Source organism: Hyla sarda, chromosome 7 (assembly GCF_029499605.1).
Source record: "Hyla sarda isolate aHylSar1 chromosome 7, aHylSar1.hap1, whole genome shotgun sequence".
In the NCBI taxonomy this organism is placed as follows: Eukaryota; Metazoa; Chordata; class Amphibia; order Anura; family Hylidae; genus Hyla; species Hyla sarda.
In genome coordinates, this window is record NC_079195.1 from 154792247 (window position 1) to 154819722 (window position 27476).

Sequence of the window (27476 nt, forward strand, 5' to 3'; positions counted from 1 at the left end):
ATATTATGTTGCTATCTCTTAGGATGTTACATTTCTTAAGTATATGGTTTATTTTGTTATTTTTTATTTTATTTCATATATTAACCTCTTAAGGACCCTGGGCTTTAAGGACCAATGACGTTCCACAACATCATGGCATTTTCGGGTCTCTGCCGCTCGCCGGGCAGAGATCGGAACTGGATGCCTGCTGAAATCCTTCAGCAGGCATCCAGGGCAAACGCCGAGGGGGGCCATGTAGGCCCCCCATGTCGGCGATCGCCGCAAATCGCAAGGGAAATCGCCCTTGCGATCTGCGGCAATACCGGGCTGATCGGGTCTCTGGGACCCGACCGCCCGGTAATTTCGCATGATCCCGGCTGTCACAGACAGCCAGGACCATGCTGAAGACTAGGAGCGAGTTGGCAAGCCTGCCAGCTCCTCCGATCCCCTGCGATCCGTCGGTTAGTTAACCGACCAATCGCAGGAGGGGGGGCGGTTACTTCCTCCCGTTCTGCCCGGCCCCTGAAAGTCCGGAGAGGACGGGAGGAAGACCAGAGGACGCGGCGGGGGACGGGGGAGTGCTGGGGATCGGTCCCGGTACTTACCTCGTCCCTGAAGACCCGGATCCAGGCGGCGGAGACGGCTGCGGCGACAGGTGAGTTCCTCTTCAGCCGCGGTCGGGCCCTTTACAGCAATGCACGTCGCCGTAAAGAGACATGCATTGCTGTAATGGGACCCTGTAAACTACAACTCCCAGCATGCCCAGACAGCCCTTGGCATCTGGGCATGCTGAGAGTTGCAGTTTTGCAACATCTGGAGGTCCACAGTTTGGAGACCACTGTGCCCTTCCAGATGTTGCAAAACTACACATCCTCAGCATGCCCTTACTGTCCAGGCATGCTGGGAGTTGTAGTTCTGTAACATCTGGCCCTTCAGATGTTGCAGAACTACAACTCCCAGCATGCCTGGACAGTTTAGGCCTACTGGGAGTTGTAGTTTTGCAACATCTGGAAGGGCACAGATTGGGAACCACTGTATTAGTGGTCTGCAAACTGTAGTCCTCAAGATGTTGCAAAACTACAACTCCAAGCATGCTGGTAGTTGTAGTTCGGCAACATCTGGCTCTAAAGATGTTACATAGTTACATAGTTACATAGTTAGTACGGTCGAAAAAAGACATATGTCCATCAAGTTCAACCAGGGAATTAAGGGGTAGGGGTTGCCGAACTACTACTCCCAGCATGCCTGAGAATGCTGGGAGTTGTGGTTTTGCAACAACAGGAGGCACACTGGTTGGGAAACATTGTCTGTGTTTCCCAACCCGTGTGCCTCCAGCTGTTGCAAAACTATAACTACCAGCATGCACTGATGGACTGTGCATGCTGGGAGTTGTAGTTTTGCAACAGCTGGAGGCCCCCCCCCACTGTGAATGTACAGGATACATTCACATGGGCAGGGGGCTTACAGGGAGTATCAGGCTGCAAGTTTGCGATGCAGCAAATTTTGCGCGGCAGCTCAAACTCGCTGTAATCCCCCGCCCATGTGACTGTACCCTAAAAACACTACACTAACACAAAATAAAAAAAAAAGTAAAAAAAACACTACATATACACATACCCCTACACAGCCCCCCTCCCCTCCCCAATAAAAATGAAAGTGTCTGGTACGCCACTGTTTCCAAAATGGAGCCTCCAGCTGTTGCAGAACAACAACTCCCAGTATTGCCGTACAGCCGTTGACTGTCCAGGCATGCTGGGAGTTTTGCAACAGCTGGAGGCACCCTGTTTGGGAATCACTGGCGTAGAATACCCCTATGTCCACCCCTATGCAAGTCCCTAATTTAGGCCTCAAATGCGCATGGCGCTCTCACTTTGGAGCCCTGTCGTATTTCAAGGCAACAGTTTAGGGCCACATATGGGGTATCGCCGTACTCGGGAGAAATTGCCTAACAAATTTTGGGGGGCTTTTTCTCCTTTCATCCCTCATGAAAAGGTGAAGTTGGGGGTCTACACCAGCATGTTAGTGTAAAAAAAAAATTTTTTACACTAACATGCTGGTGTTGCCCCATACTTTTCATTTTGACAAGAGGTAAAAGGGAAAAACGCCCCCCAAAATTTGTAATGCAATTTCTCCTGACTACGGAGATACCCCATATGCGGGCGCAAAGTGCTCTGGGGGCGCACAACAAGGCCCAGAAGGGAGAGTGCGCCATGTACATTTGAGGTGATTTGCACAGGGCTGGCTGATTGTTACAGCGGTTTTGACAAACGCAAAAAAAAGAAAACCTCACATGTGACCCCATTTCGGAAACTACACCCCTCACGGAATGTAATGAGGGGTGCAGTGAGAATTTACACCACACTGGTGTCTGACAGATCTTTGGGACAGTGGGCTGTGCAAATTAAAAATTTTGTACAGCCCACTGTTCCATAGATCTGACAGACACCAGTGCGGGGTAAATGCTCACTGTACCCCTTGTTACGTTCCTCAAGGGGTCTAGTTTCCAAAATGGTATGCCATGTGGGGGTTATTTTGCTGTCCTGGCACCATAGGGGCTTCCTAAATGCGACATGCCCCCCGAGCAAAATTTGCTCTCAAAAAGCCAAATATGACTCCCTCTCTTCTGAGCATTGTAGTTCGCCCGTAGTGCGCTTCAGGTCAATTTATGGGGTACCTCCATACTCAGAAGAGATGGAGTTACAAATTTTGGGGGATATTTTCTGCTATTAACCCTTGCAAAAATGTGAAATTTAGGGGGGAAACACATTTTAGTGAAACATTATTTTTTTTTTACGTATGCAAAAGTCGTGAAACCCCTGTGGGGTATTAAGGCTCATTTTATTCCTTGTTACGTTCCTCAAGGGGTCTAGTTTCCAAAATGGTATGCCATATGTTTTTTTTTTGCTGTCCTGGCACCATAGGGGCTTCCTAAATGCGACATGCCCCCGAGCAAAATTTGCTCTCAAAAAGCCAAATATGACTCCTTCTCTTCTGAGCATTGTAGTTCGCCCGTAGTGCACTTCAGGTCAACTTATGGGGTACCTCCATACTCAGAAGAGATGGGGTTACAAATTTTGGGGGGTATTTTCTGCTATTAACCCTTGCATACATGTGAAATTTGGGTGGAAACACACATTTTAGTGAAATTTTTTAAACATTTTTTTACATATGCAAAAGTCGTAAAACACCTGTGGGGTATTAAGGCTCACGTTATTCCTTGTTACGTTCCTCAAGGGGTCTAGTTTCCAAAATGGTATGCCATGTGGGTATTTTTTCCTGTTCTGGCACCATAGGGGCTTCCTAAAGGCAACATGCCCCCCAAAAACCATTTCAGAAAAACATACTCTCCAAAATCCCCTCGTCGCTCCTTCGCTTCTGAGCCCTCTACTGCGCCCGCCGAACACTTTACATAGACATATGAGGTATGTGCTTACTCGAGAGAAATTGGGCTACAAATATAAGTATACATTTTCTCCTTTTACCCCTTGAAAAAATTCAAAAATTGGGTCTACAAGAACATGCGAGTGTAAAAAATGAAGATTGTGAATTTTCTCCTTCACTTTGCTGCTATTCCTGTGAAACACCTAAAGGGTTAAAACGCTGACTGAATGTCATTTTGAATACTTTGGGGGGGTGCAGTTTTTATAAGGGGGTCATATTTCTAATATGAAGACCTTTCAAATCCACTTCAAACCTGAACTGGTCCCTGAAAAATTGTGATTTTGGAAATTTTGTGAAAAATTGGAAAATTGCTGCTGAACTTTGAAGCCCTCTGGTGTCTTCCAAAAGTAAAAAATCGTAAATTTCATGATGCAAACATAAAGTGGACATATTGTATATGTGAATAAAAAAAAATTATTTGGAATATCCATTTTCCTTACAAGCAGAGAGCTTCAAAGTTAGAAAAATGCTAAATTTTCAATTTTTTCATCAAATTTTGGAATTTTTCACTAAGAAACGATGCAAGTATCGACAAAATTTTACCAATAACAAAAAGTAGAATATGTCACGAAAAAACAATCTCGGAATCAGAATGATAGGTAAAAGCGTCTTAGAGTTATTAATGCTTAAAGTGACAGTGGTCAGATGTTCAAAAAACGCTCTGGTCCTAAGGTGTAAAATGGCCTGGTCCTTAAGGGGTTAATGTGTAATATGTCAGTTATTGGCAAGCTTTTATGGCAATATTGTTGCCATAAAAGCTTGCCAATAACTGACATATTACACATTAATATATGAAATTAAAAAAAAATAACAAAATAAACCATATACTTAAGAAATGTAACATCCTAAGAGATAGCAACATAATATATATACACTCAAAAAAATGTAACATCTTGCATATTAAAAAGGGTTAACATTATCTGGTATATAACCAGGTGTGTTTTACGCATGTGACATGCCTCATGAAGCTGCGCATGCGCAGCAAAACACAATGCATGCTGTATCAACCAAATCACTCACCTGAAGGCTCCGTTGTCCTTCTCCTCTTGTTTCGATCAGCATCGGGAGATCCTGTCATATTCTGAAGTCCTATTTGCTATAAGGTGTTGAGTAGGAAGGACATCTCAGTTCAGATTGGTTTATTTTTGCTAGTAAGCTCCACTTTGTTTGAGATTCTACATGAAGTTTTTGCAATAAGTAGAAAAGAGAAAGCATGAAACGAACATAGAGTTACTACCTGGCTGGGTTTAATATTAAGCTGAAATGCTAACGATGTTACTTTGCCCCACAATATACAGGGATACTATAGAGGGAGAGGTGGAACTCACTATGTGGAATATATACATTCTTTATTGTGAAATGTATCAGGAGCAAAGGATTAACTGTTACATTGAGAAACAGGGAGAATGTGTCATGCCACCTAGACACAGCGCTTTGACAATGTTTGTGCCATTATCAGAGACAACGTTTCCCAATGTCAGCTCGTGACTTGAGAACCAGTGTGAAACCTCTTGTTGCAGACAGGGAAGCAGCGGTACAAATTGAGACACACTACAACAGGGTGACTCGGAGAATACTGTTGTCCAGAGGACATGGATTACCCAATAGATAACTGATTTGATCGGGGAGAAGGAGGGCATGACACAGATAATGCAAATCATGAAAATGTGCTGCCTGAGGAAAAGGCCCGGCTATTAGACAGTTGGGAAGGATCTGGAGTATCCTTAGTAGCAGCAGCAGTGTTTTCCTCACTTTGTGGGATTTCTCAACTGTCCCACATGGCATGGTGGTGGTGCTCTATATGCTTATGTAGAGACATAGTTCCTACACTCAGACCTTGGCCACGGCTTACTTTCTGTTTGCAAAGACAACATATTGCCAAATTTTCTGCATCAGGTAAGGTAGAAAAGAAATTCCACACATGAGAATATCGGACAGGCACTGCACCACCTGACTCTGGATGTTGTTTTTTACAGAACCTAAACAGGCAACATCGTTGCCGTCACCTGAGCTCATCAGACAAGCAGCCCTACGCCTGTTACAGTTTTTTCCCCCCTACCTGGACTATGCTCTTCTTTGGCTGACTATGCCACTGCCCTCCTGCTCTTAACACATTAGCTCCTGTCCAGGTGTTTCCCACGTCCTGTCCAACATCACATTATCGTCATCATCAAACTCCTCATTTTCCGGGCCACTCCTCTCTGCATTGACTTCTTGGGTTCCTTTCTCTCCACTAGTGATGAGCGGCATTGCCCATATTCGAATTCACGATAGTTCATGAATATATAGATGAATATTCGTCTTATATTCGCAAATTTCGCGTATACGTTATATTTGCATATGCGAATATTCGCATATGCGAATATTCGCATATTTGCGTATTCAAGGAAGAAAACTGTGATGGGGTGGGCAACTTTACTATTGGTTGCTAGGGATGATGTTAATAACCTTTGACAAGTGTATTTGCATCATTCTAATTGGCCCACAAGTGAAAAGAAGGAATATACAAATATTCACATATGCAAATATTTTCATATGCAAATATGCACATATACGAATATGCGCATATGCAGAAAAAAGTGAATATTCGGAATTTTGAATATATAGCGAATATATTCGCAATATTCGCGAATTTGCGATAAAAATGTTTGATTGAAATGCTAATATTCGCACCCAACACTACTCTCCACCTCGAGGCCTCGACAGTATTCCCACCAGGCTTACCACCACCAGTCCCGCTTGTACAGGGCTCGACCACTGATTCTACCTCAACCACCTTGCCAACACACTCCAAAGCTTAATTGTCCCCACACAACTCCTCCTCATGGTTATTGTTATCCTTCTGTATAGCAGCAGGGAAGGGAGGCAAAGCCAGAGATGAGAAAGCACAGCATCTAGGATGGATGCTCACCGTCATATTATCAGTCTTCCTCCTCAGAAATCATATAACAGAAATATTTCAGTAAAGATGGCTCATCCTGTGAAACCACATAACCTTTCTTACGTAGTGTGAACTTGGGATGGCTAACGCGGCTGCCACGACACCTGGCTGCATTTGTCACTACTTGTACTAGTACTACCATGAACATTCTTACTGGCAGAGAACAGGGCAGGTGTCTTCTGCCCTCTACCCTGTCCAACAACTCGTTTTCCAAACATGATTTTTTGGGTTACTTTCATCCTTTTTGAGTGATTTTTTTTCACCAACCTACTTGTCAAATCTAAGTTTCAATGCTTCGAACGCTTTTTGCAGGTCAGAGATAACACAATCCGTACTGAAAGTGTTTGCGGAACAATATTAAATTCACCAGAACTGTATAACACTACAGGCTAGATACGTGTAACTTCAACACTCTTTTTAGGTGGCAGAGGAGACAGCACAATGAGTACTGAAGGTGTTTGGGGAAATCTATTATATTCACTACTATGTTGATAGGTGCCACTTGAATAAGCTTGGTGGATGGCACAGATCAATGCACCTCACTGGAGCTGGTTCAGGAACACTATATTATTCAGGGATATGCAGGTTTGGTATATAGGAGCTCCTATAGCATTCTTCTTGTATGGGGATTGAATCCTGTTGTTACGCCAAGCGCTCCGGGTCCCCGCTCCTCCCCGGAGCGCTCACAGCGTTCTCCTGTTCGCAGCGCCCCGGTCAGACTCGCTGACCGGGTGCGCTGCGATAATGTCCCTAGCCGGGATGCGATTCGCGATGCGGGACGCGCCCGCTCGCGGTGCGCACCCCGACCCGCTTACCAGACTCACTCCCCGTCTGTGCTGTCCCGGCGTGCGCGGCCCCGCTCCCTAGGGCGCGCACGCTGGGTCTTTGCGATTTAAAGGGCCAGTGCGCCACTGATTGGCGCATGGGTTTTAATTAGTGTCTTCACCTGTGCACTTCCCTATATCACCTCACTTCCCCTGCACTTCCTTGCCGGATCTTGTTGCCATTGTGCCAGTGAAAGCGTTCCTTGTGTGTTCCTAGCCTGTGTTCCAGACCTCTGGCCGTTGCCCCTGACTATGATCCTTGCTGCCTGCCCTGACCTTCTGCTACGTCCGACCCTGCTCTTGTCTAATCCCTTGTACCGCGCCTATCTCAGCAGTCAGAGAGGTTGAGCCGTTGCCGGTGGATACGACCTGGTTGCTAACACCGCTGCAAGACCATCCCGCTTTGCGGCGGGCTCTGGTGAAAACCAGTAGCAACTTAGAACCGGTCCACCGACACGGTCCACGCCAATCCCTCTCTGACACAGAGGATCCACCTCCAGCCTGCCGAATCCTGACACCTGTTCTCACACCCACACACACACACACACACACACACACATACAAGATAATCATTATCTCTCTCTCTTTCTAATCACTAACTGTCCCTATTTCTTCTCTCTTTGTAACCTTTATCTCAGTCTCTATCTTTCTAACCACTAACTGTCCCTATGTCTGGCTCTCTCCCTCTCTCTGTCTGCTCTCTGTAGAAGTTCCCAGCGCTCTGAGTGCTGTGGGTGACATCAGTGCCCTTTTTTCTGTGTCCCTGGCTGTGTCCTATTGACCTTTGCACTTGACTGACACAGTAAGCAGCAAATTGCATAACAGACCTAAGTTATGCTATTTACCGGCTTGGGCTCATGGAAGCATGGGGCTTCCGTGTTTGTAATGTCATGCCATGCCCCCTCCATTCATGTCTATGGGAGGGAGCGTGATCAGACATCTCATCCCCTATCCTTTGGAGTACCCCTTTATGAGGTTAATTTATTGGGGGAAGAAGAGTGAGAAAAATATTTTATTTTTAATATTTTAAAGGTTCTGTGTGGTGTGGCATCATGTTTATTTTTTTTTACTTAGGGGATTTTACTGAACTATAGTCCAACTGCCAGTGGGGGGTGGGGGGATCTGAGCCTCACCTGCCACTGTACCAAGAAACCTCTGAGGCCATGACCACAGCCTCTGGATGCCATGAAAACCATCGGAGCCTACAATCGCATTGAAGAGTATCTGGATGACTATGGGATGCCCTCTCTCTCTGTCAGACCTATAGATGTGGCGGTCTCACTGAGTACTCCTCTGTTGTCAACTGCTCCGCTCCTTACAATTGCAGTGGGACATCGGCTGTGAATGACAGCAAGCCCCAACAAAACATGTAAGTGCTATGTGTTGGGTATACCCATCACAGAGCATTTACCCCTTGGGGACGGAGCACATTATGACCCTAAGGATGGGAGCATTTTTTGCAAATCTGACCACTGTCACTTTAAGCATTAATAACTCTGGGATGCTTTTACTTATAGATTTGATTCCGAGATTGTTTTTTCGTGACATATTCTACATTATGGTAGTGGTAAATTTTCATCGATACTTGCATCATTTCTTGGTGAAAAATGCAAAACTTTGATGAAAAATTTAAAAATTTTGCATTTTTGATTTGAAGTTTGAAGCTCTCTGCTTGTAAGGAAAATAGACATTCCAAAAAAAATGATATACTGATTCGCATATACAATATGTCTACTTTATATTTGCATCATAAAGTTGCCATGTTTTTACTTTTGGAAGACATCAGAGGGCTTCAAAGTTCAGCAGCAATTTTCCAATTTTTCACAAAATTTTCAAAATCTGAATTTTTCAGGGACCAGTTCAGTTTTGAAGTGGATTTGAAGGGCCTTCATATTAGAAATACACCAAGAATGACCCAATTATAAAAACTGCACCCCTCAAAGTATCCAAAATGACATTCAGTAAGTGTGTTAACCCTTTAAGTTTTTCACAGGAATAGCAGCAAAGTGAAGGAGAAAATTCAAAATCTTCATTTTTTACACTAGCATATTCATGTAGACCCAGTTATTGAATTTTACAAAGGGTAATGGAAGAAAATGCCCCCCAAAATTTGTAACCCCATCTCTTCTGAGTATGGAAATACCCCATGTTAGGACGTATAATGCTCTGCTATCGAACTAAAATGCGCAGAAGAGAAGGAGCGCCATTGAGCTTTTGGAAAGAGAATTTGTTTGGAATAGTAGTCGAGCCATGTGCGTTTACAAAGCCCCCGTGGTGCCAGAACAGTGGACCCCCCACATGTGATCCCATTTTGGAAACTACACAGAATTTAATAAGGGGTGCAGTGAGTATTTACACCCCACTGTCATTTGACAGATTTTTGGAACAGTGGACTTTGCAAATAAAAAATAAAAATTTTCATTTTCACGGACTACTGTTACAAAAATCTTTCAGACACCTGTGAGGCGTAAATGCTCACTGCACCCCTTTATACATTACATGAGGGGTATAGTTTCCAAAATGGGGTCACATGTGGGGGGGTCCATTGTTCTGGCACTATGGGGGCTTTGTAAACACACGTGGCCTTCAATTCCGGACAAATTTTCTCTTCAAAATCCCAATGGCGCTCCTTCTCTTCTGAGCATTGTAGCTGGCGCGCAGAGCACTTTGCATCCACATATGGGGTATTTTCTTACTCAAAAGAAATGGAGTTACAAATTTTGGGGGGCTTTTTTCCTATTTTCCCTTGTGAACATGAAAATTTTAATGAAAATTTGTCAAACACCTGTGGGGTGTTAAGGCTCACTATACCCCTTGTCACGTTCTGTGAGGGGTGTAGTTTCCAAAATGGGGTCACATGTGGGTATTTTTTTGCGTTTATGTTAGAACCGCTGTAAAATCAGTCACCCCTGTGCAAATCACCAATTTAGGCCTCAAATGTACATGGTGCGCGCTCAATCCTGAGCCCTGTTGTGCCTCCACAGAGCATTTTACGCCCACATATGGGGTATTTCCGTACTCAGGAGACATTGTGTTACAAATTTTGGTGGTCTTTTTTTTTTCCTTTTACTGCTTGTGAAAATAAAAGTTTGAGGCAACACCAGCATGTTAGTGTAAAGATGTTTTTTTTTACACTAACAGGCTGGTGTAACCCCAACTTTTCCTTTTCATGAGGGGTAAAAGGAGAAAAAGCACCCCAAAATTTGTAGTGCAATTTCTCCCGAGTACGAAAATACCCCATATGTGGCCCTAAACTGTTTCCTTGAAATACGACAGGGCTCCAAAATGAGAGAGCGCCATGTGCATTTGAGGACTAAATTAGGGATTGCATAGGGGTGGACAAAGGGGTATTCTACGCCAGTGATTCTCAAACAGTGTGCCTCCAGCTGTTGCTAAACTCCCAGCTTGCCTGGACAGTCAATGGCTGTCCAGAAATGCTGGGAGTTGTTGTTTTGCAACAGCCGGAGGCTCCGTTTTGGAAACACTGCTGTACAATTTTAAAATCATTAACGCACAATACATAGAGATAAGGAACAAAGGTAGGCGGAGGGGTCGCTGTCGCAGCAGCGCCTCCTCCATCATAGTATAGTTAACAGTACAGATCTGGCATCAAAACATTGACCTGCACTTATTAACATCCGAGTTGCAACATAAGAAGGAAGGAGTGGGGAAAGGGAGGGGTGGAGTAGGGGGGTGAGGAGAGGAGGTCTGGGAAGGGGGGGGGGAAGGCATGTGACAGGGAGTGACAGTCATAATGCAGTAAAACCACCTAACGTATAATACACTTCCTTTGCATCTAAATCATACAAAAAAAAAAGAGTAGAGGAAAACTTCTCGGTAGTCCTCCCCCATACATCAGTTTAGTGAGTACGCTCGCCATGGTCCCCAGACAATGCGGTGTGCATCTAACGTTCTACTAGCTCTACTGGACATTTCTTCAAATACATGAATCTTTTGGACTTTCGTAAGCCACTCTGCAATCGAAGGGGGGGAGGACTGCAGCCATTTAAGGGGAATCAGTTGTTTGGCAGCCATGACCAAATGTGTGATCAACGAGGACTTGCCTGGGGAATATGTAACGGTTGGGCATCCCAAAAGCGCAGACGCCGGGGATAGTGAGATTTTCTTGCCAATAATTTTGGAGCATGTGTCCTCCACCTCCTTCCAATACGGGGCAATAAGCGGACACGTCCACCAGATGTGGAGATGGGTACCAGTGTGAAGCTTACATCTCCAGCAGAGAGCGGAGTTTGTTAACTTGTGAGCATATAGGAAATTAGGTGTCTTGTACCATCTCGAGGTTAGTTTGTATTGTGATTCCTGAAGTCAGACACATCTCGAGAATCCCCTACTATGAGCCAGTACGAACCTCTGCTCTTCTCTCGTAAAGGATATGTCTAACTCTCTCTGCCAAGACAGCAAAAAACCTGGGGGATGGAACGGGGAGCAAGCATCATATAGTTTGCGTAAGGCCGAGAGTTTCCTACGTTTCACGTCAAGGGAGGCTACAGCTGACTCAAAGTCCGTAAGTTCCCTGAGGGGTTCAAAGAGTCCCCTACTGCATTTCTGAAAGTGAGCTATGTGCAGAAATATCGAACTGGTACCTGGGAAAAGCATCCTGACTTCCGTCTCTGTTAGAATCCTTCCGTTCGGAAACAGTTGTGATAAGGGTATGTGGGGAAATTTATTCCACATATTAGGGTGATCCACTACCCCACAGCCCACGACCACAGGCAGTACAGAAGAAGGTAGTAGAGGGGAAAGAGAGGGGGAAAGCGAGGGAAGCAAGAGATGAGCAGTACAAAGAACACCAGAGAACAGGACGTCTTTGTTACGCGCAAGGCTACGTGTTGTAGGAGGGAGCCATAAGTCAGTCAATAGATCACCTGAGTAGGCGACTGATGCCACCTCTAGAGTGATAGGCGTGTTCGGTAGAGGACTAGTTAAATCTATCCATCTGCGGAGCTGTATCAGGTTGTAGAGTTTCTCTACATCTGGCGCATCCATTCCCCCCTGGGCGCTTGTGCGGGAGAGTAGTGAATATGCTAACCTAGGCCTCTTTTGCTTCCAAATAAAGTTAGAAAAGAGAGACTTGACGCTGGAGCAGAAGGAGGCAGGTAATAAGATCGGTAGCATCTGTAATGTGTATCTAACCTTAGGGAGCACATAGCAGTTAATCAGGTTTTTCCTACCCATCCATGAGATTAGGGGAAGATCATATCCAGCCAACGTCTATTTAATCCCTGCTAATAGGGGTTTAAAGTTAAGTTGAAAGATGTTTGTGAGCGAGCTAGGTATTTTAACACCTAGATACGTTAGTGACGATTTGGCCCAGGGGAAAGGGGTCAGGGAGCCGATTTCCTTAATCTTAGCTGCAGACAGAGTAATGTTTAATAACTCCGACTTAGAAACGTTTACTTTAAAGTTCGACAGTGAACCAAATTCTTTGAACAGGTCTAATAAACTAGGCAGTCCGTGTGCAGGGTCGCTTAAGAGGAATAGTAAATCATCTGCGAAGGCTAATGCTTTAAGATCCCCCCTCAGAGTTTTGTATCCTGAGATACTGGTCAACTGTCAAACTCTCTGCAAAAGCGTTTCCATCGTTAGTATAAAGAGGGTTGGGGACAAGGGGCATCCCTGCTTGGTCCCGTTTGTGATCCGGAACAGGGGGGATATGTCATCGTTGACCAGCAACGAAGCATACGGTTGTGTGTAAAGGGACATAAGAGCTGTTATAAACTGCGGGGGAAATCCGAAGCGTTGTAGCGTCTCCTTCATATACTCCCAATTGACCCTATCAAATTGCCTTCTCGGCGTTGACGCCGAGAAGGACAAGGGGCATTCTTTTCATGTGAGCATGTTGGATCGCAGTCAGCAGTCTCAATGTGTTTGTGCGACCCTCCCTACCTGGCACAAATCCTGACTGGTCCAAGTCTACTAAGTGGGGAAGATGACTCTTGATTCTCAAGGAGAGCAATTTAGCCCAGATTTTGAGGTCCAAGTTCAGAAGTGATATTGGTCTGTAGCTCCCACAGTCTTCAGGGTTCTTGCCCTCCTTGTGAATGAGAGTGACAGGTGCTTCAAGGGACTGTTTAGGGAGAAGAGACCCATGGAATAGAGTCTCACAAACAGAGGTGAGGTGGGGGATAAGAATGTCCGCAAATTTACGGTAGTATTCCAGTGGAAGGCCGTCCGGGCCCGGACTCTTCCCTGGTGGGAAAGAAGAGACCACTCTCTGCACTTCTTCTGGGGGTAATGGGTAGCATGAGTTAACTCTGCATGTGTTCGTCTAAAGTAGGGAGGTGTAGTGATGTCAGAAACCGTTTCGTCGCTTCTCTACGGCCAGAAGCAGATTCTGGGGACTCTCCCTCTGATAGATTATACAGAGAGATGTAAAACGTCTGGAAAGCTTTAGCAATGGAGGGCGTGTCTGTATACAGGTGGCCTCTCCCATCTCTCACTGCATGAATGTGTTGTTTCGTTATCGCCTTCTTTATAAGCGTGGACATGAGCTTACCTCCCTTGTCCCCATGTGCATAAATACGGTGTCTGTAGTGGAGGTAGGCCTTCGCTGACTTTTCGGTGAGGAGAGTATTAAGGGTGGTGCGTAGGGATTTAAGTGTCTCCTGAATCGCTATCGCCTCGGTACGCTTGTGCATCCTCTCCAGGATGGAGATTTCAGACAGAATGTCAGTGATCTTGCGCTGCCTCTCTTTCTTCAGTTTGGAACCCCAGGAAATGAATATTCCTCGCATGAAGGCCTTATGGGCCTCCCAAAGTATAAGGATAACTGTTGCGTAATGTCAGCTAGAGTAGTCTGATTAGAAAGGATGCCTTCATTCAATCTCCAGCGCCAAGAATTGGAGGGGAAAGAGGACAGAGACAAGGAAAGGTGTACAGGAGCGTAATCGGAGATAGTGATAGAGTCAATACCTGCGGTCGTGAGCGCTGGGAGGAGAGACTTGTGGAGCAGCAGATAATCAAGTCTGTGGTAGGATCCGTGCACTGACGAGTAATGGGAGTAGTCCCGGACGGAAGGATTCTTTGGTCTCCATGCATCTATAAGAGATAAATCAGTTAGTTTGGAGTGTAGTTTGGCAAGTGCTCTCTGGGGAACAGCAGTACGTGCTTGAGAAGTGTCTAAAAGCGGATTAAGTGAAACATTCAAATCCCCACCTAATATCACCAGACAATCGGCAAACGCACGGAGGTCTTCCAGTGCCCCCAAAAGCCATGACACCTGGGCATTATTAGGGGCATATAGGTTCACCAGAGTTAACTTGCGATTGTACAATAGGACATTTAGGAAAAGACACCTTCCCTCAGAGTCAGAGAGAGTCTGTAGAACCTTGATCGGGCAACTTTTGTGTATGGCTATAGATATACCTTTAGATGCCGAGGCGTCATGGCAGGAGTGGAACCACTGATCATAGTAGCGGCGAGGTAAATTCGGTATCTTGTGCAACTTAAAATGAGTTTCCTGAAAATAAACTATGGACAGTTTCAATCTATTGAGAATCCTCAGTGCATGGCTTCACTTGTGAGGAGTGTTCAGTCCCCGTACATTGAAGGAGACAAAGGTCGTGAGAGCTCTGTCAGACATAGTGAACACTTGGGAATGTATAGAAAATATTTAACTATCCCTGTCTGAGGAAGTGTCCAGATCTAAGCTGCAGCAAAAGGAAGTCGTACTTAAGGCTGGGAGGGGGGGCTGTTGGAGTATGTATGGGTGAAGGAGAGCAGATGATACAGGTGACGTGAAGGCGAGTCCAGAGTAAGAGGCTGAGGGAAGAGGGAAATGGAAATAGATGACTGTGATGAGGAGGAAAAGGGTGGGGGTGGGGTGAGGGAGAGAGGGTATATGGGAGAAAGAGGATGAGCAAGTGGAGCAGGAAGAAGCAGTGGAGAAGAAATGGGAGATGTGGGGGGGTGGTGGGGGAGGTAAGGGGTAAGAGGTGAAGTGGTAGGCAAGTGAGAAGAGTGGATCAGAGGGAAATGTTGGAAGTGGAGTGGAGAGGGAGGGGGGGAGGAGAAGAGAAAGGAAAATAAGAGAAAATAGGGAGAAAAGAGAAGGTGGGCAAAGAAATACAGGTGTGGAAATACAACCAGTAAAAACATTGCGAACATTGAGGATCAGATAATATGCACAATAGTAAGAGTAATAACCCAATCAACACCCCCAAATAGCACACTGTACCTCAATACTGGGGAGACGGAGGCAACATCAAAAGTCACGTCATTGAGATAAAGGTAAGGGCAGATGTGAGTACCTTAGATCAGGGTATAGTCGCTGGTTCACCTGGCCTCAGGAGGGGGGGGGGGGAGTGGGAGACGGGACCAGAGGACCGGGTTTATCAGGGGCCTGGCTTGGAGCAGTAGTAGAGGGGGGTTCTCAGATTATGCTGGCTCGCTGTGAAGACCTTAACCCATTGTGAAGGCGATCAGAGTCCAGTATGCAGTCCAAACAAGTCCCGGTAGCTATGGAACCGAAGAATGGGAGAGTGATGGGGCGGTGAGGGGGGGGGGGGGGTAGGGTGGTTGGATTCAGGTGGCAGGGTGATTGAGTGGCATCAGGGGAGGGGAAAGGTTGGCCAGTTCGCATGGGCAGCACCCGTCTCTGAATGGCAAGCGGGACTAGTCTTCCTCCTTCCGTAGCATATGGGGCTAGAGAGACGGGCTAAGAGAGTTTACCTAGTCCGCCGAGGTGCCGTTTCCACTGGAGAGTCCAAGGGGTGGACCGTGATCCCATCTCAACAGCGATTAATCTCCGTCAACGAACTCCAGCGAGGTCGTGTGGCTCTGGGGGCGTCATACAGGTAAATTCCAGGACCGCACATCTTATGCGCTTGAGGCAAGGGCCTGTTTCTTTGCCTTGGGAGTACGGGGTCTGGCTACCCTCTTCCATTCACCGATGACCGGGAGCGGCGGTAGGGATTCCGCAACCGCAGCCGGGAGCCATGAAGGTATCTCTACTGGCTCGATACCGATCTGCTCCCAGACACCAGCTAGATCAGACGGTGTCCTTATCGCAATCCTCTTGCCATCTTTGATCACCGACAGTCCAAACAGGAAAGCCATGCGTATGGTATACCAGTGTCCCGTAGCTTATCCAACAGGGGTCTCATCAGGCGTGTTTTCAGTAAGGTCGTGAGTGCAATGTGAATACAGTGCAACTTCTGTCTCGCTGTAGTAAATTGGTCTTTTCTCTCTGGCAGCTCTCAGGATAGCCGCGGTATCTACAAAGGAGAGGAGAACACAGATCACATCCCTCGGCGGTTCCATAGGTTTAGGCCTCGGGCGAAGAGCTTTGTGGATACGTTCAATTATAATCTTGGAGGCTCTCTCCGCACCAAGCAGGCCTGCAAAGATTTCTCTCGCTACCGAGGGAAGAGCGTCCGGGGCCCAGGATTCAGGTAGGCCTTTAAATCTCACATTTTTCCGCCGACTCTTGTTTTCTTGATCCTCAATCAGCGTGAGGGCGTTATTCATGTGAGTTTCCAGCAAGTCCGTTTTGGTTGCCAGGGCCATAGCATGGGTCGTAAGCTCCGAGGCCACAGTCTCCAGGGCCTCCGTCCGGAAGCCTATAGCCTGAACCTCCGACTTTATGTCCGCTAAGTCAGCTCTAACCGGCTTCAGCGCCTGCGTCAGGGTCTTCTTCATGCAAAATTTGAGGAGGGCCGGGGTCAAGGTCGAGGTGGAGGTATCCTCGGAGTCGCTCCCTCCGTCCTCCACATCAGTGTGTTTCTGCGCCACAGGCTCCGGCGACATCTTGGAGGTCCTAGCAGGGGAGCACTCGAGACGTTCACAGTGTTTTTCCGGGCTAACGTTGTGCCAGGCACGTCACTGGGATGATGTTTGCCGTATTTGACCATCTCAGACCCGGTGGGCAAGCTAAAAATAGTGTAATTAGCGGCTGCAAGGCGGGAGAGGAGAGCTCACGCGTGCATCCCGTTCAGCGGCTAAGCCCAATCTTAAAGCAGTAAACTTACTGTAAACCTGCCTGTGTGAATGTACCCTGTATGTAACCTCCAGCTGTTTCAAAACTACAACTCCCAGCATATACTGACAGACCATGCATGCTGGGAGTTGTACTTTTGCAACAGCTGGACGCACACTGGTTGGAAAACCTTCAGTTAGGTTCTGTTACCTAACTCAGTATTTTCCAACCATTGTGCCTCCAACTGTTGCTAAACTACAACTCCCAGCATGTACTGACAGACTGTCCATCCTGGGAGATGTAGTTTTGCAACAGCTGGAGGCACACTGGTTGGAAAACCTTCAGTTAGGTTCTATTAACTAACTCAGTATTTTCCAACCAGTGTGGCTCCAGCTGTTGTGAAACTACAACTCCCAGCATGTACTGATCGCCGAAGGGCATGCTGGGAGATGTAGTTATGCAACAGCTTGAGGTACTTAACTACAACTCCCAGCATGCTGTTTGGGCATGCTGGGATTTGCAGTTTTGCAACATCTGGAGGGCTACAGTTTATAGACCACTGCACAGTGAACTCCAAACTGTGACCCTCTAGATGTTGCAAAACTACAAATCCCAGCATGCCCAGACAGCAAACAGCTGTTTGGGCATGCTAGGAGTTGTAGTTTTGCAAGATCTGGAGGGATGCAGTTTAGAGACCACTGTATAATGGTCTCAGACTGTAGCCCTCCAGATGTTGCTAGGCAACTTACTGGCTTCCGAAGGATCCAGGGAGCCGTCCTCTTATGCCCACAGCCTCCGGATCGGTAAGTGGCTCTTCGGTGCCGGTCCCCGCCGGTTTCCCCATCCTGCCCCGCCTATTGTGGGTGGGCAGGACGGGGAAAACTAAAGTTAACCCCCCCGCCCCCGATCTGCTATTGGTGGTCGCGTCTAGACCACCAATAGCAGGAATAGGAGGGGTGGCACCCCTGCCACCTCACTCCTATCCCTTCAGGGGGATCGGGCGTGTCTTAGACAACCACGATCCCCCTTATATTCCGGGTCACCATTGACCAGTATGACCTGGAATCGGCGCAAATTGCAAGTGTGAATTCACTTGCGATTTGCGCCGATCGCCGACACGGGGGGGGGGCTCATTATGACTCCCCTGGGCATTTGCACGGGTGCCTGCTGATTGATGTCAGCAGTCACTCTGGTCCGGTCCCTGCCCGGCGGGGAACGAAATTCCCACGGGCATTTGGATACCCCCTTCGTCCTTAAGTACCAGGACACAAGGGCGTATGCATGCGCCCTTCGTCCTCATCAGGTTAAAGGGGTTATCCACCATAAGGTGATTTTAGTACTTACCTGCCAGACAGTAATGGACATGCCTAGGAACGATCTGTGCTTGTTTTGGGGCTAAATGGCTATGTTGTGAGATTACCATAACACTGTGGCTATATTTTTGTGTACTGACTATTTCCTGTTGGATTTTTTTTCTCAAACTACACATCCCATAGTTCCATGCTTGTAAGTTTGAGGTCACTTTCTTCCCTCCCACACATCAGCCACCTGACCCATTGAAACACAAATGAGTTGCATTCCATTCAACAGACCAGTGTTTTCTAACCACGGTGCCTACAGCTGTTGCAAAATGATCTCTCTCCCACTCAGCAGTCCCTCGACCCATTGAAGCAAACAGGCTCCCTATCATCACCTGACTAGTAATGTCATATCCCGAAGCACCTCACAAGTTATAGTGGGAAGGGCTTATATTCTGGTTTTCATCCTTTTATGGCTCCTAATTCTATTGTTTATGACAATGTATACAAGTGACGGCAATCAGGCACTGCAGCTACATTGGCAACTTCACAAAGTCCACATTTAAAACTATCCAGGTGACATATACGGGGGTGCAAGTTATATAACGAGAAGCCAATTGCAAATTCCTAAGAAAATAATGATCTGAAAAGAAGCTGCACTCACCCGTATGTAGAAAAATGCCAAAACGTGCTTTATTTTCAGTGTCAAAAAATACAGCCATGCGGCAAGCAGGTAGCTGAACGAGCGGGGAGCCAGAGCCGGAGCTGACAGGTGCACGGGGCATATCACAGACGACTAGTTTTACGTCGGAAGTGACGCTTCTTCTGGTCAATACGTCACTCTGTCTAGAGGGAGTGCTTATATACAGGTAAGTGTCATTAATCAAAAACATAGCAATTACATTAAAAACACATGTTCCTATAAACCGCCATACCTACAAGAGGTGCGGTATAGTAAACAGAAAATATCGTAACTCAAAGATAGAAAGAAAGATCATTTCTCTCATTGAGTCCAAGCGGACCCAAAGCTTTTAGATGCATGATCCAATAAGCTTCTCTACGGAGCAGTTTGACATGTTTGTCTTCTTCCATAGCAATAGCAACATTTTCTATTCGCTCCAGACCAGCAAATTTTAAATGGGTGATATTATTTTGATGGCACGATTGCATGTGAGTAATGAACCATGTCGCACCCTTTCCTGTGCAGAGGGAATAGATATGTTTGTGAACTATTGTGCACAACTTTCTTTTTGTTTTTCCTATATAAAATAAGTTACAGTCACAAATTAACGCAAATTTTCTCTTGGAAAAGTTCAGCCACTAAAAAGAAATATAAAGGGAACAAGAATAAAAATAAAAACCAGAAATACCAAAATAGAAAGAGAAAAACCACTGACTTTCTAACAACTGAGTCAGACTCCAGTTCATCTGGCGACGTTAGAGATGGAGAAATAGCTCCTACAAGAAATGAGCCATCCATATAGTGAAAAAAACCTTTAGACGCACGAGAAGGGGAAGAGGGCGAAAGACGCAACGTGTGGACAAGGGCAAAGAAACGAAAGGAGGTGTCCTGGAGGAAATAGGGACGCCGCCAGAAATTGTTATCAATCTCACCACAACTCCACTCGATCAAGACTGTCTGAATGTTCTTGCTAAAGGACTTAATTTTGGAATTAATGAAAAATTCTCTCCTGAAAAGTTTGAGGTTGACCTGTTCAGGGCATTGCGTAAAATTAACCTTAGAAAGTTTTTTTCAAAAAACGATAATAAAAGCAGTGAAACACAAGCAAAAGAATAAGAGTTACAGAGCAATCCAGATCTATTAGGTTTTAGGGTCTCTAAAGAGTTCTCGGATGAGGAACAAAGATGTGTTGAATTCCTATGTGAATTCATGGATGGTATAGAATCAGATACCCCCACAGTCCTCCCTATCGATACTAATAATGCAGAGAGTTTTAGGGGTGGAAATCCCTCCACCTTCAACCCTCCCGTACTACCAGGTAGTTCAGTTGATCTTTTTCATACAGCAGTTAATCGTGAGATTAATGCCCTTGTCTATTCGTCAGTTAGGAATAATCTAACAAAAGGAGAATTAAGGGCAATAAAATGGCTAGGACAACAAGAACACCTACATATCACAAAAGCCGATAAGGGAGAAGCGGTGGTGGTGAGGGGCACCACCAATTACAATAAAGAAGTCTGTCGCCATCTTAATGACAGGACCACTTATACTCCACTAAAAGATAATCCCACAAGACGTGCTCTGGAAAATCTCCGCACCCTACTTAGGAGACAAGTGGAAAATGGGGTCCTGTCTGAAACTATGGCTAACAAACTCCTCCCTAAAAATCCTATACCAGCTAAATGGTACATATTGCCCAAAGTCCACAAATCCACCACCGCCCCTACCAGAAGACCAATTGTAGCAGGTATAAATTCTATTACCGAGTCACTATCCAGTTATATAGAATGGCTTTTGTCTCCTCTCCTAAAAGGGATGCCTACCCTAATAAAAGATACTAGCGATCTGCTCACAGCTTTTTACAATTTTATCTGTCTGGCAGGATAGTTTTCAGTTGGTATCGATTGACGTGGAGAGCCTGTACACTCGCATCCCTCAGGTTGCGGGTGTACAGGCCAACTTGTCTTTCCTCTCAGATACAAAAAAATCCCCAGCCTTTATGTTTTCATTAGGGATGCATTTTGTGTTACAGAATAATGTTTTTTTACACGATGGTCAGTGGTACAAACAGGCCCATGGCAAGCCATGGGCACACCAATCTCATGCACCTATGCTAAAAATTTTCTCACTGTATTTGAACAACAGTATGTCTTCACCCACACCAATCCGTATGTCAGCCACATAAAATATTACATCAGGTATGTGGATGACATACTGATGGTGTGGGAAGGAGACAAGGCACAGTTTGATCTTTTTGTAGTTTATCTAAAAGTCCAAAATACACAAAATATGCTTTTTACCAGTTGTTTTGGAGGAAAAACCCTTGAATTTCTAGATGTAAAATTGGATATCACTGATGACACTTTAGTCACATCTGGCTATCGTAAGAATATTGCAAAAAAAATTCCTGCTGCATTATGGAAGTTTGCATCTAGATTTTGTAAAGGACAATATTCCAGATGCTCAGACTAAAATGTGTCAACAGTGATTCATCCACATATAAAAGCCAGCTAGATGACATATGCAAAAGATTATCTGAAAGGGGGTACCCAGAAAAAATCGAGAAAGTTGAAAAGAAGAACAGAAGTGAATTACTTTACCAAACGAAAAGAAAGCAAGTGAATAATAATCAATGCATTTTTTCATTCACAAATACATGCATGAACGAAAACAATGAAGAAAACTATTTTCAAAAATTGTTTCATGTTTGAACATGACCCCAATCTGCATGTTTTCGCGAAGGAAAGACCCATCATAACCTTCCGCCACACAAAAACCATAGGTGACATGATAAAAAAAGGTAAAAATGAAATTCAGAGAAAAAAAGATAATTGGCTGCAAATTCAGACCCCCAAAGGAAATTTCCCCTGCAAAAATTGCAGGTATTGTACGCTAAATTTAGCCAAAATTTATTTTGTTTTAGGAGGGGAAAACATTTTTGTAAACCAATTTATTACTTGCCAAACCACATTTGTTGTGTATGCGTTAATTTGTGACTGCAACTTCTTTTATATAGGAAAAACAAAAAGAAAGAGTTCACGAACATATCTATTCCCTCCGGACAGGAAAGGGTGCGACACGGTTCATTACTCATATGCAATCGTGCCATCAAAATAATATCAGCCATTTAAAATTCGCTGGTCTGGAGCGAATAGAGAATGTTGCTATGGGAGAAGACAAACATGTCAAATTGCTTCGTAGAGAAGCTTATTGGATCATACATCTAAAAGCTTTGGGTCCGCTTGGTCTCAATGAGAGAAATGATCTTTCTTCCTATCTTTGAGTTCCGATATTTTCTGTCTACTATACAGCACCTCTTGTAGGTATGGTGGTTTATAGGAACATGTGTTTTTAATGTAATTACTATGTTTTTGATTATTGACACTTACCTGTATATAAGCACTCCCCATAGACAGAGTGACGTATTGACGAGAAGAAGCGTCACTTCCGACGCGGAACTAGTCGTCTGTGATATGCCCCCTGCACCTGTGAGCTCCCGCTCTGGCTCCCCGATTGTTCAGCTACCTGCTTGCCGCATAGCTGTATTGTTTGACACTGAAAATAAAGCACCTTTTGGCATTTTTCTACAAACGGGTGAGTGCAGCTTCTTTTCTGATCGTTCATTTCTTAGGAATTATATTGTTTATGTTGCTCACGCAGATTCCCTTGCTTGTCCTCACATCTCAAGAGGAAACTTTCTCCCACGCTCCCCTACTGCTGTGATAAATAATGCCTAAAATGTTATTGTTTACTAGGTACAGTCTGCTTGGTACTGTAGCTATCTAAACTCGGACCCCAGGTGATCTTATATTAATGGCATATTCTGAGAATAGGCCATCAACATCATAGTCCTGGACCCTTTAATCGGGGCCTGTATGCCTCACCTCTTTTATGTGTGTCAGAGAGGCAGCAGTCTGCATTCCTTATTAATGGTGTACTGTTTTGGGGAACATGTGGCATACTGCATTGTAATTATATACTGGAGCAATAAAGGAAATATTATCCTACAAATCTTTGCACAAACTAATTACCTACTTTGGCTATATTTGGTAATTTGGTAAGTACACACTGCATACAAACTCAAGCACTAAAATTATAGTGCACTAAAATCAGCAAAAAAAAAAAAAAAAAAAAGAAAAGCAGCAAATAATGGCTGTTTTCTTCCAATTACAGATAAAAATGCACATGTAGCATAAAATATGCTGGGGAATTTTAAGCAGTGTTAACAGTGTATAAAAGAGATAGTATGGATGGCAAATATAAAGCAAGGTCTATTTACTTTTTTTATACTTTGTAAGGCTTGCTTGAAATGTCTCTAGTTCTTTTTGAAATACATTTAATTGTTCTTTGACGACATCAACCTCTGAGAAAAAAAGGAAAATAGTTATTTTTTGGGTCAAAGTATATCAATTAACAAAGTTTTTCTGATTTACGGTAAATGTTTCTGTTTAACTACAGTAGTATTCTGAGCCACAGATATTACTTTAATTAAAGTATTTAGTGAGAATTTTCTAGATAAAATGCAGGTTGCTAACTAGACATGCATGAATTGATTTGTTGATAATCAATTTACCCAAGGGACAGTGGTTCCTGTTCCTCTACACTGAGCAGAGGCATACACTCTGAGTTAAAGGGGTATTCCGCCCCTAGACATCTTATCCCCTATCCTTGGATGACGGGGCAATACAGGGGCCGGAGCACCGTGACATCACCCCCCATCCCCTGAAAGTCTATGGGAGGGGGCGTGATGGCTGCCACGCCCCCTCCCATAGACTTGCACTGAGGAGGCGGGACATGACGATAAAGGGCTGGAGCAGTGACGTCACAGTGCTCCAGCTCCTGCATCGCCCCGTCATCACGCATGGAGATTTTCCTCTGTGCTGTGATGATAGCGGGGTGCCACTATTGAGAACACGGGGGTCGACAGAGGTGGGACCCCCACGATCAGACATCTTATCCCCTATCCTTTGAATAGGGGATAATTTGTCTAGGGGTGGAGTACCCCTTTAAGTTAACATTTCATGGGACACAGCCATTGTAACAAGACGGTGGCTGGGTGTTATATTTCTTCAATTTATTGCTGACATTGAGAGAACCTGTCATCAAACCATACTTAATAAATTAGTCTCTAACTACTCCTAACACCCCTCCTACCCTTAAAAACATTTTCCGGGCTTTAAAAAGCTCTGTATCATACTCTTCCCCTTGCTCACATTATGTGAGCTCCTGGCAGGAAAAAGTAGGCATTCCCCAGCAGGCACAACATCACTAATGCCTGCAAGAGCTGTCCCTATAAAGATTACTATTTACTTGCTGTTAAAATTTTCAAAGTGTCTTATAATTAAATAAGGAACGTTTAAAGTCAAAAGTTTAAAAGTTTAGTGGTGACAGGTACTCTTTAAGCTAATAAGCTTAATAATGGTGTTTCATAATGGTCAATAGCACTGACCCTAGCAGGCAAGAGAGTTGGTGGATGGAGATCTCAAAAGTCCCATGCAGTAGTAAATTAGTCAGTATGAAAGACAAGGTACAGATGCTGGCACTGGTGAATACTGTATGTGGTACTTGAAAACTTGCACGGCTGATGCAGTAATACGGCAGCACCTGACCAGAACTTCACCCAGTGCTCAACCCGTGTAGAGGCAGAGCAATCTCAAAAACAGGAAAAAGAAGAAAAAACGGGGGCACTCACAGTACTTCATTCAATGCATGCTTCTTTATTCAGGTAGCGGCTGAACACAAGTTCTGGCAGGGTGCCAGGAGCGGGCGTGTGGGACGATAGCTATTTTGTGCCTATCTGAGGAAGTGCCGGGATAGGCACAAAATAGCTATCGTCCCACACGCTCGCTCCTGGCGCCCCGCCAGAACATGTTCAGCCGCTACCTGAATAAAGAAGCCTGCATTGAATGAAGTACTGTGAGCGCCCCCCGTGTTTTCTTCTTTTTTCTATTGTAAATTAGTCAGTGACATCCCTTGGTGTCACTGAGAACTCAGCAAGGAGGCAGAACCTACATGAGCATGTAATCCTGTCTTTGACAGGCATTCCTGTTTTTATACATAGTTTCAGTGGCGTCTCCTGTGCAAATCTGAATTGGTCATTGAATCTCAATAAAATCTAATTGCCAATTTAAGCAAATCCTCCTGAAACAAATTTGAGGAGATTCGTTTATCTACTGTATGTCGGCAACCCTTGTTCTAGAACTAGAACTTGATGCCAGATTTTCTTTATATGCAGTTACAGTTCGTCCAAAAAGTTTGTTAAATGAAATGTAGTCAGCCAAGTTTAGATTGCAGGAGATCATTATTGAAGAGTGGAGCAGCGGGAAAATGACCCGCCTCCGGTGCAGTTATAACTTCATTTGCATATTGCAAGATTGTGCTGTATCTCGGGAACGGCCGAACGGATTGGGAATACATTGTTTTTACTCAGGAGCACCCAAACTAACTACATGTATATTAAGGTTAGTAGAGTTGATCCATCTGTCAGCTTTGCTCAATTTGGAGCCTTTCACGCTATAGATACCACTTCCATTGATCACTGGACAGACTACCGTTGTGGTAGCAATGCAAGGTCTATCTAGTGATCGCTGGAAGAGGTGTTAGTTGTGGCCCCACTGCTTGATCTGTCTGTAGAATGCTGGAAGAGGCATCTGTGGCGCAAAGTCTTTTTAATGTTAGTCTTTCTTAAAACAAGACTTGAGTGACTATATTTTATGTAACTAACAAAGTTTTTGGATGGACTGTAATTGCATATAAAAGATAACAGAAACGTGGCATCACGTTCCATATAGTAACCCTGTTTTTTTTTTTTTTTTTACCATTTTATGTTTACAGGGGCCTAATTCTGCAGTCCTGTGTTAACTTCTACAACTGCCCACTCTCATATTATCTGTAATTTATAATTTTTTGTTTTAGACGCATTGAAATAATTTTAAAATTAATTGTAAAAGTACACTTATCTTTTAGGTTTATCTTTTAGCATTTTATAACAAGACCACCATATTTTAAACCACTATACATTTTCTTATTGTACCTGAGGTAGCACTAATACCCTGCTCTCCTTTTTCTCCAACAGAGCCTTTTTCTCCCTTTACTCCAGGAGGACCAAGTTTACCAGGTGGTCCCTGAATTCCCCTGGATCCCTGCGCACCTGCAGGAAAGTAATTTTATAGATATATACTCTGTTTATGAGAAATGTTACAATTTTATTAAGAACATTTAGCAAAAGACATATAGAATACATATCAACAGACAACAAAAGAGTAAAATAGAAAGGTAAAACATGTGTACATCCAAACATTTTAGTATGTCTTGGAGACCAAGGTATCAACCATGATATACTCTACAGTAAAATTCTATTGGGAAGAGACAGTCATGACATTAAGTAGAAGATTTATAAGTTCACTTGAGTATGGGGGGTATATTATGACATTTTTATGAGAAAATAAGAAGATAGGAACATATTAGGTAGAGAAGAAGAGACATAAAAAGATAGGAAAATGAGCACACGTGGCTCCATGTCTGCATAGACCCCCTGCAGAAACTATAAAATTACCAGTCTGCCATTAACCAGGTCCCATGGTCGCCATACCGTCAGAAAGAGGGGTTGTTTGTTATCTATCATGGCCGAGGTACTCTATCTGCCTTACTTCTCTAATCCTATCAAGTAAGGCTGGAATAGGGGGAGCCTCAGTGTGTTTACACCATTGTGCTGTCAATATGAGTAACATAGTAACATAGTTTATAATTTTGAAAAAAGACCAAAGTCCATCAAGTTCAACCTATATCCCTAATGCGTCCCTACTGAGTTGATCCAGAGGAAGGCAAAAAACCCTCATACTAGAGGTAAACTTTCCTTCCCGACTCCAGTATGGCATCAGAATAAATCCCTGGATCAACGTTCTATCCCTTTAGATCTAAAATCCATAACCTGTAATGTTATTACTCTCCAAAAATGCATCCAGACCCCTTCTGAACTCTTTCACAGAGTTCCCCATGACCACCTCCTAAGGCAGAGAATTCCACAGTCTCACTGCTCTTACAGTAAAGAACCCCTGTCTGTGCTGGTGTAGAAACCTTCTTTCCTCTAAACGTAGAGGATGCCCATTGTTATAGATACAGTCCTGGGTATAAATAGATCATGGGAGAGATCACTGAATGGTCCCCTGATATATTTATACATAGTTATTAGGTCTCCACTAAGCCTTCTTTTTTCGAAACTAAATAACCCTAATTCTGATAATCTTTCTGGGTACTGTAGTCCTCCCATTCCCCGTATTACTCTGGTTGCCCGTCTTTGAACCCTCTCCAGCTCCACTATATCTTTCTTGTACACTGGTGCCCAGTACTATACACAGTATTCTATGTGTGGTCT

At 44.5% G+C, this 27476-nt stretch overlaps 1 protein-coding gene across 3 annotated transcripts in view; it reads right to left on the reverse strand.

Moving 5' to 3' along the window:
• The window catches only part of LOC130282596 (pulmonary surfactant-associated protein A-like), a 493810-nt gene that overhangs the window by 409041 nt on the left and 57293 nt on the right, over positions 1-27476 (reverse strand). For all 3 annotated transcript variants that reach the window (XM_056530974.1, XM_056530975.1, XM_056530976.1), the window contains 2 exons: positions 26136-26252; positions 23382-23465 (listed from right to left, as the gene is read on the reverse strand). In XM_056530974.1, coding sequence (XP_056386949.1) covers positions 23382-23465; positions 26136-26252 — 201 coding nt within the window. The remainder of the gene's footprint in view (positions 1-23381; positions 23466-26135; positions 26253-27476) is intronic.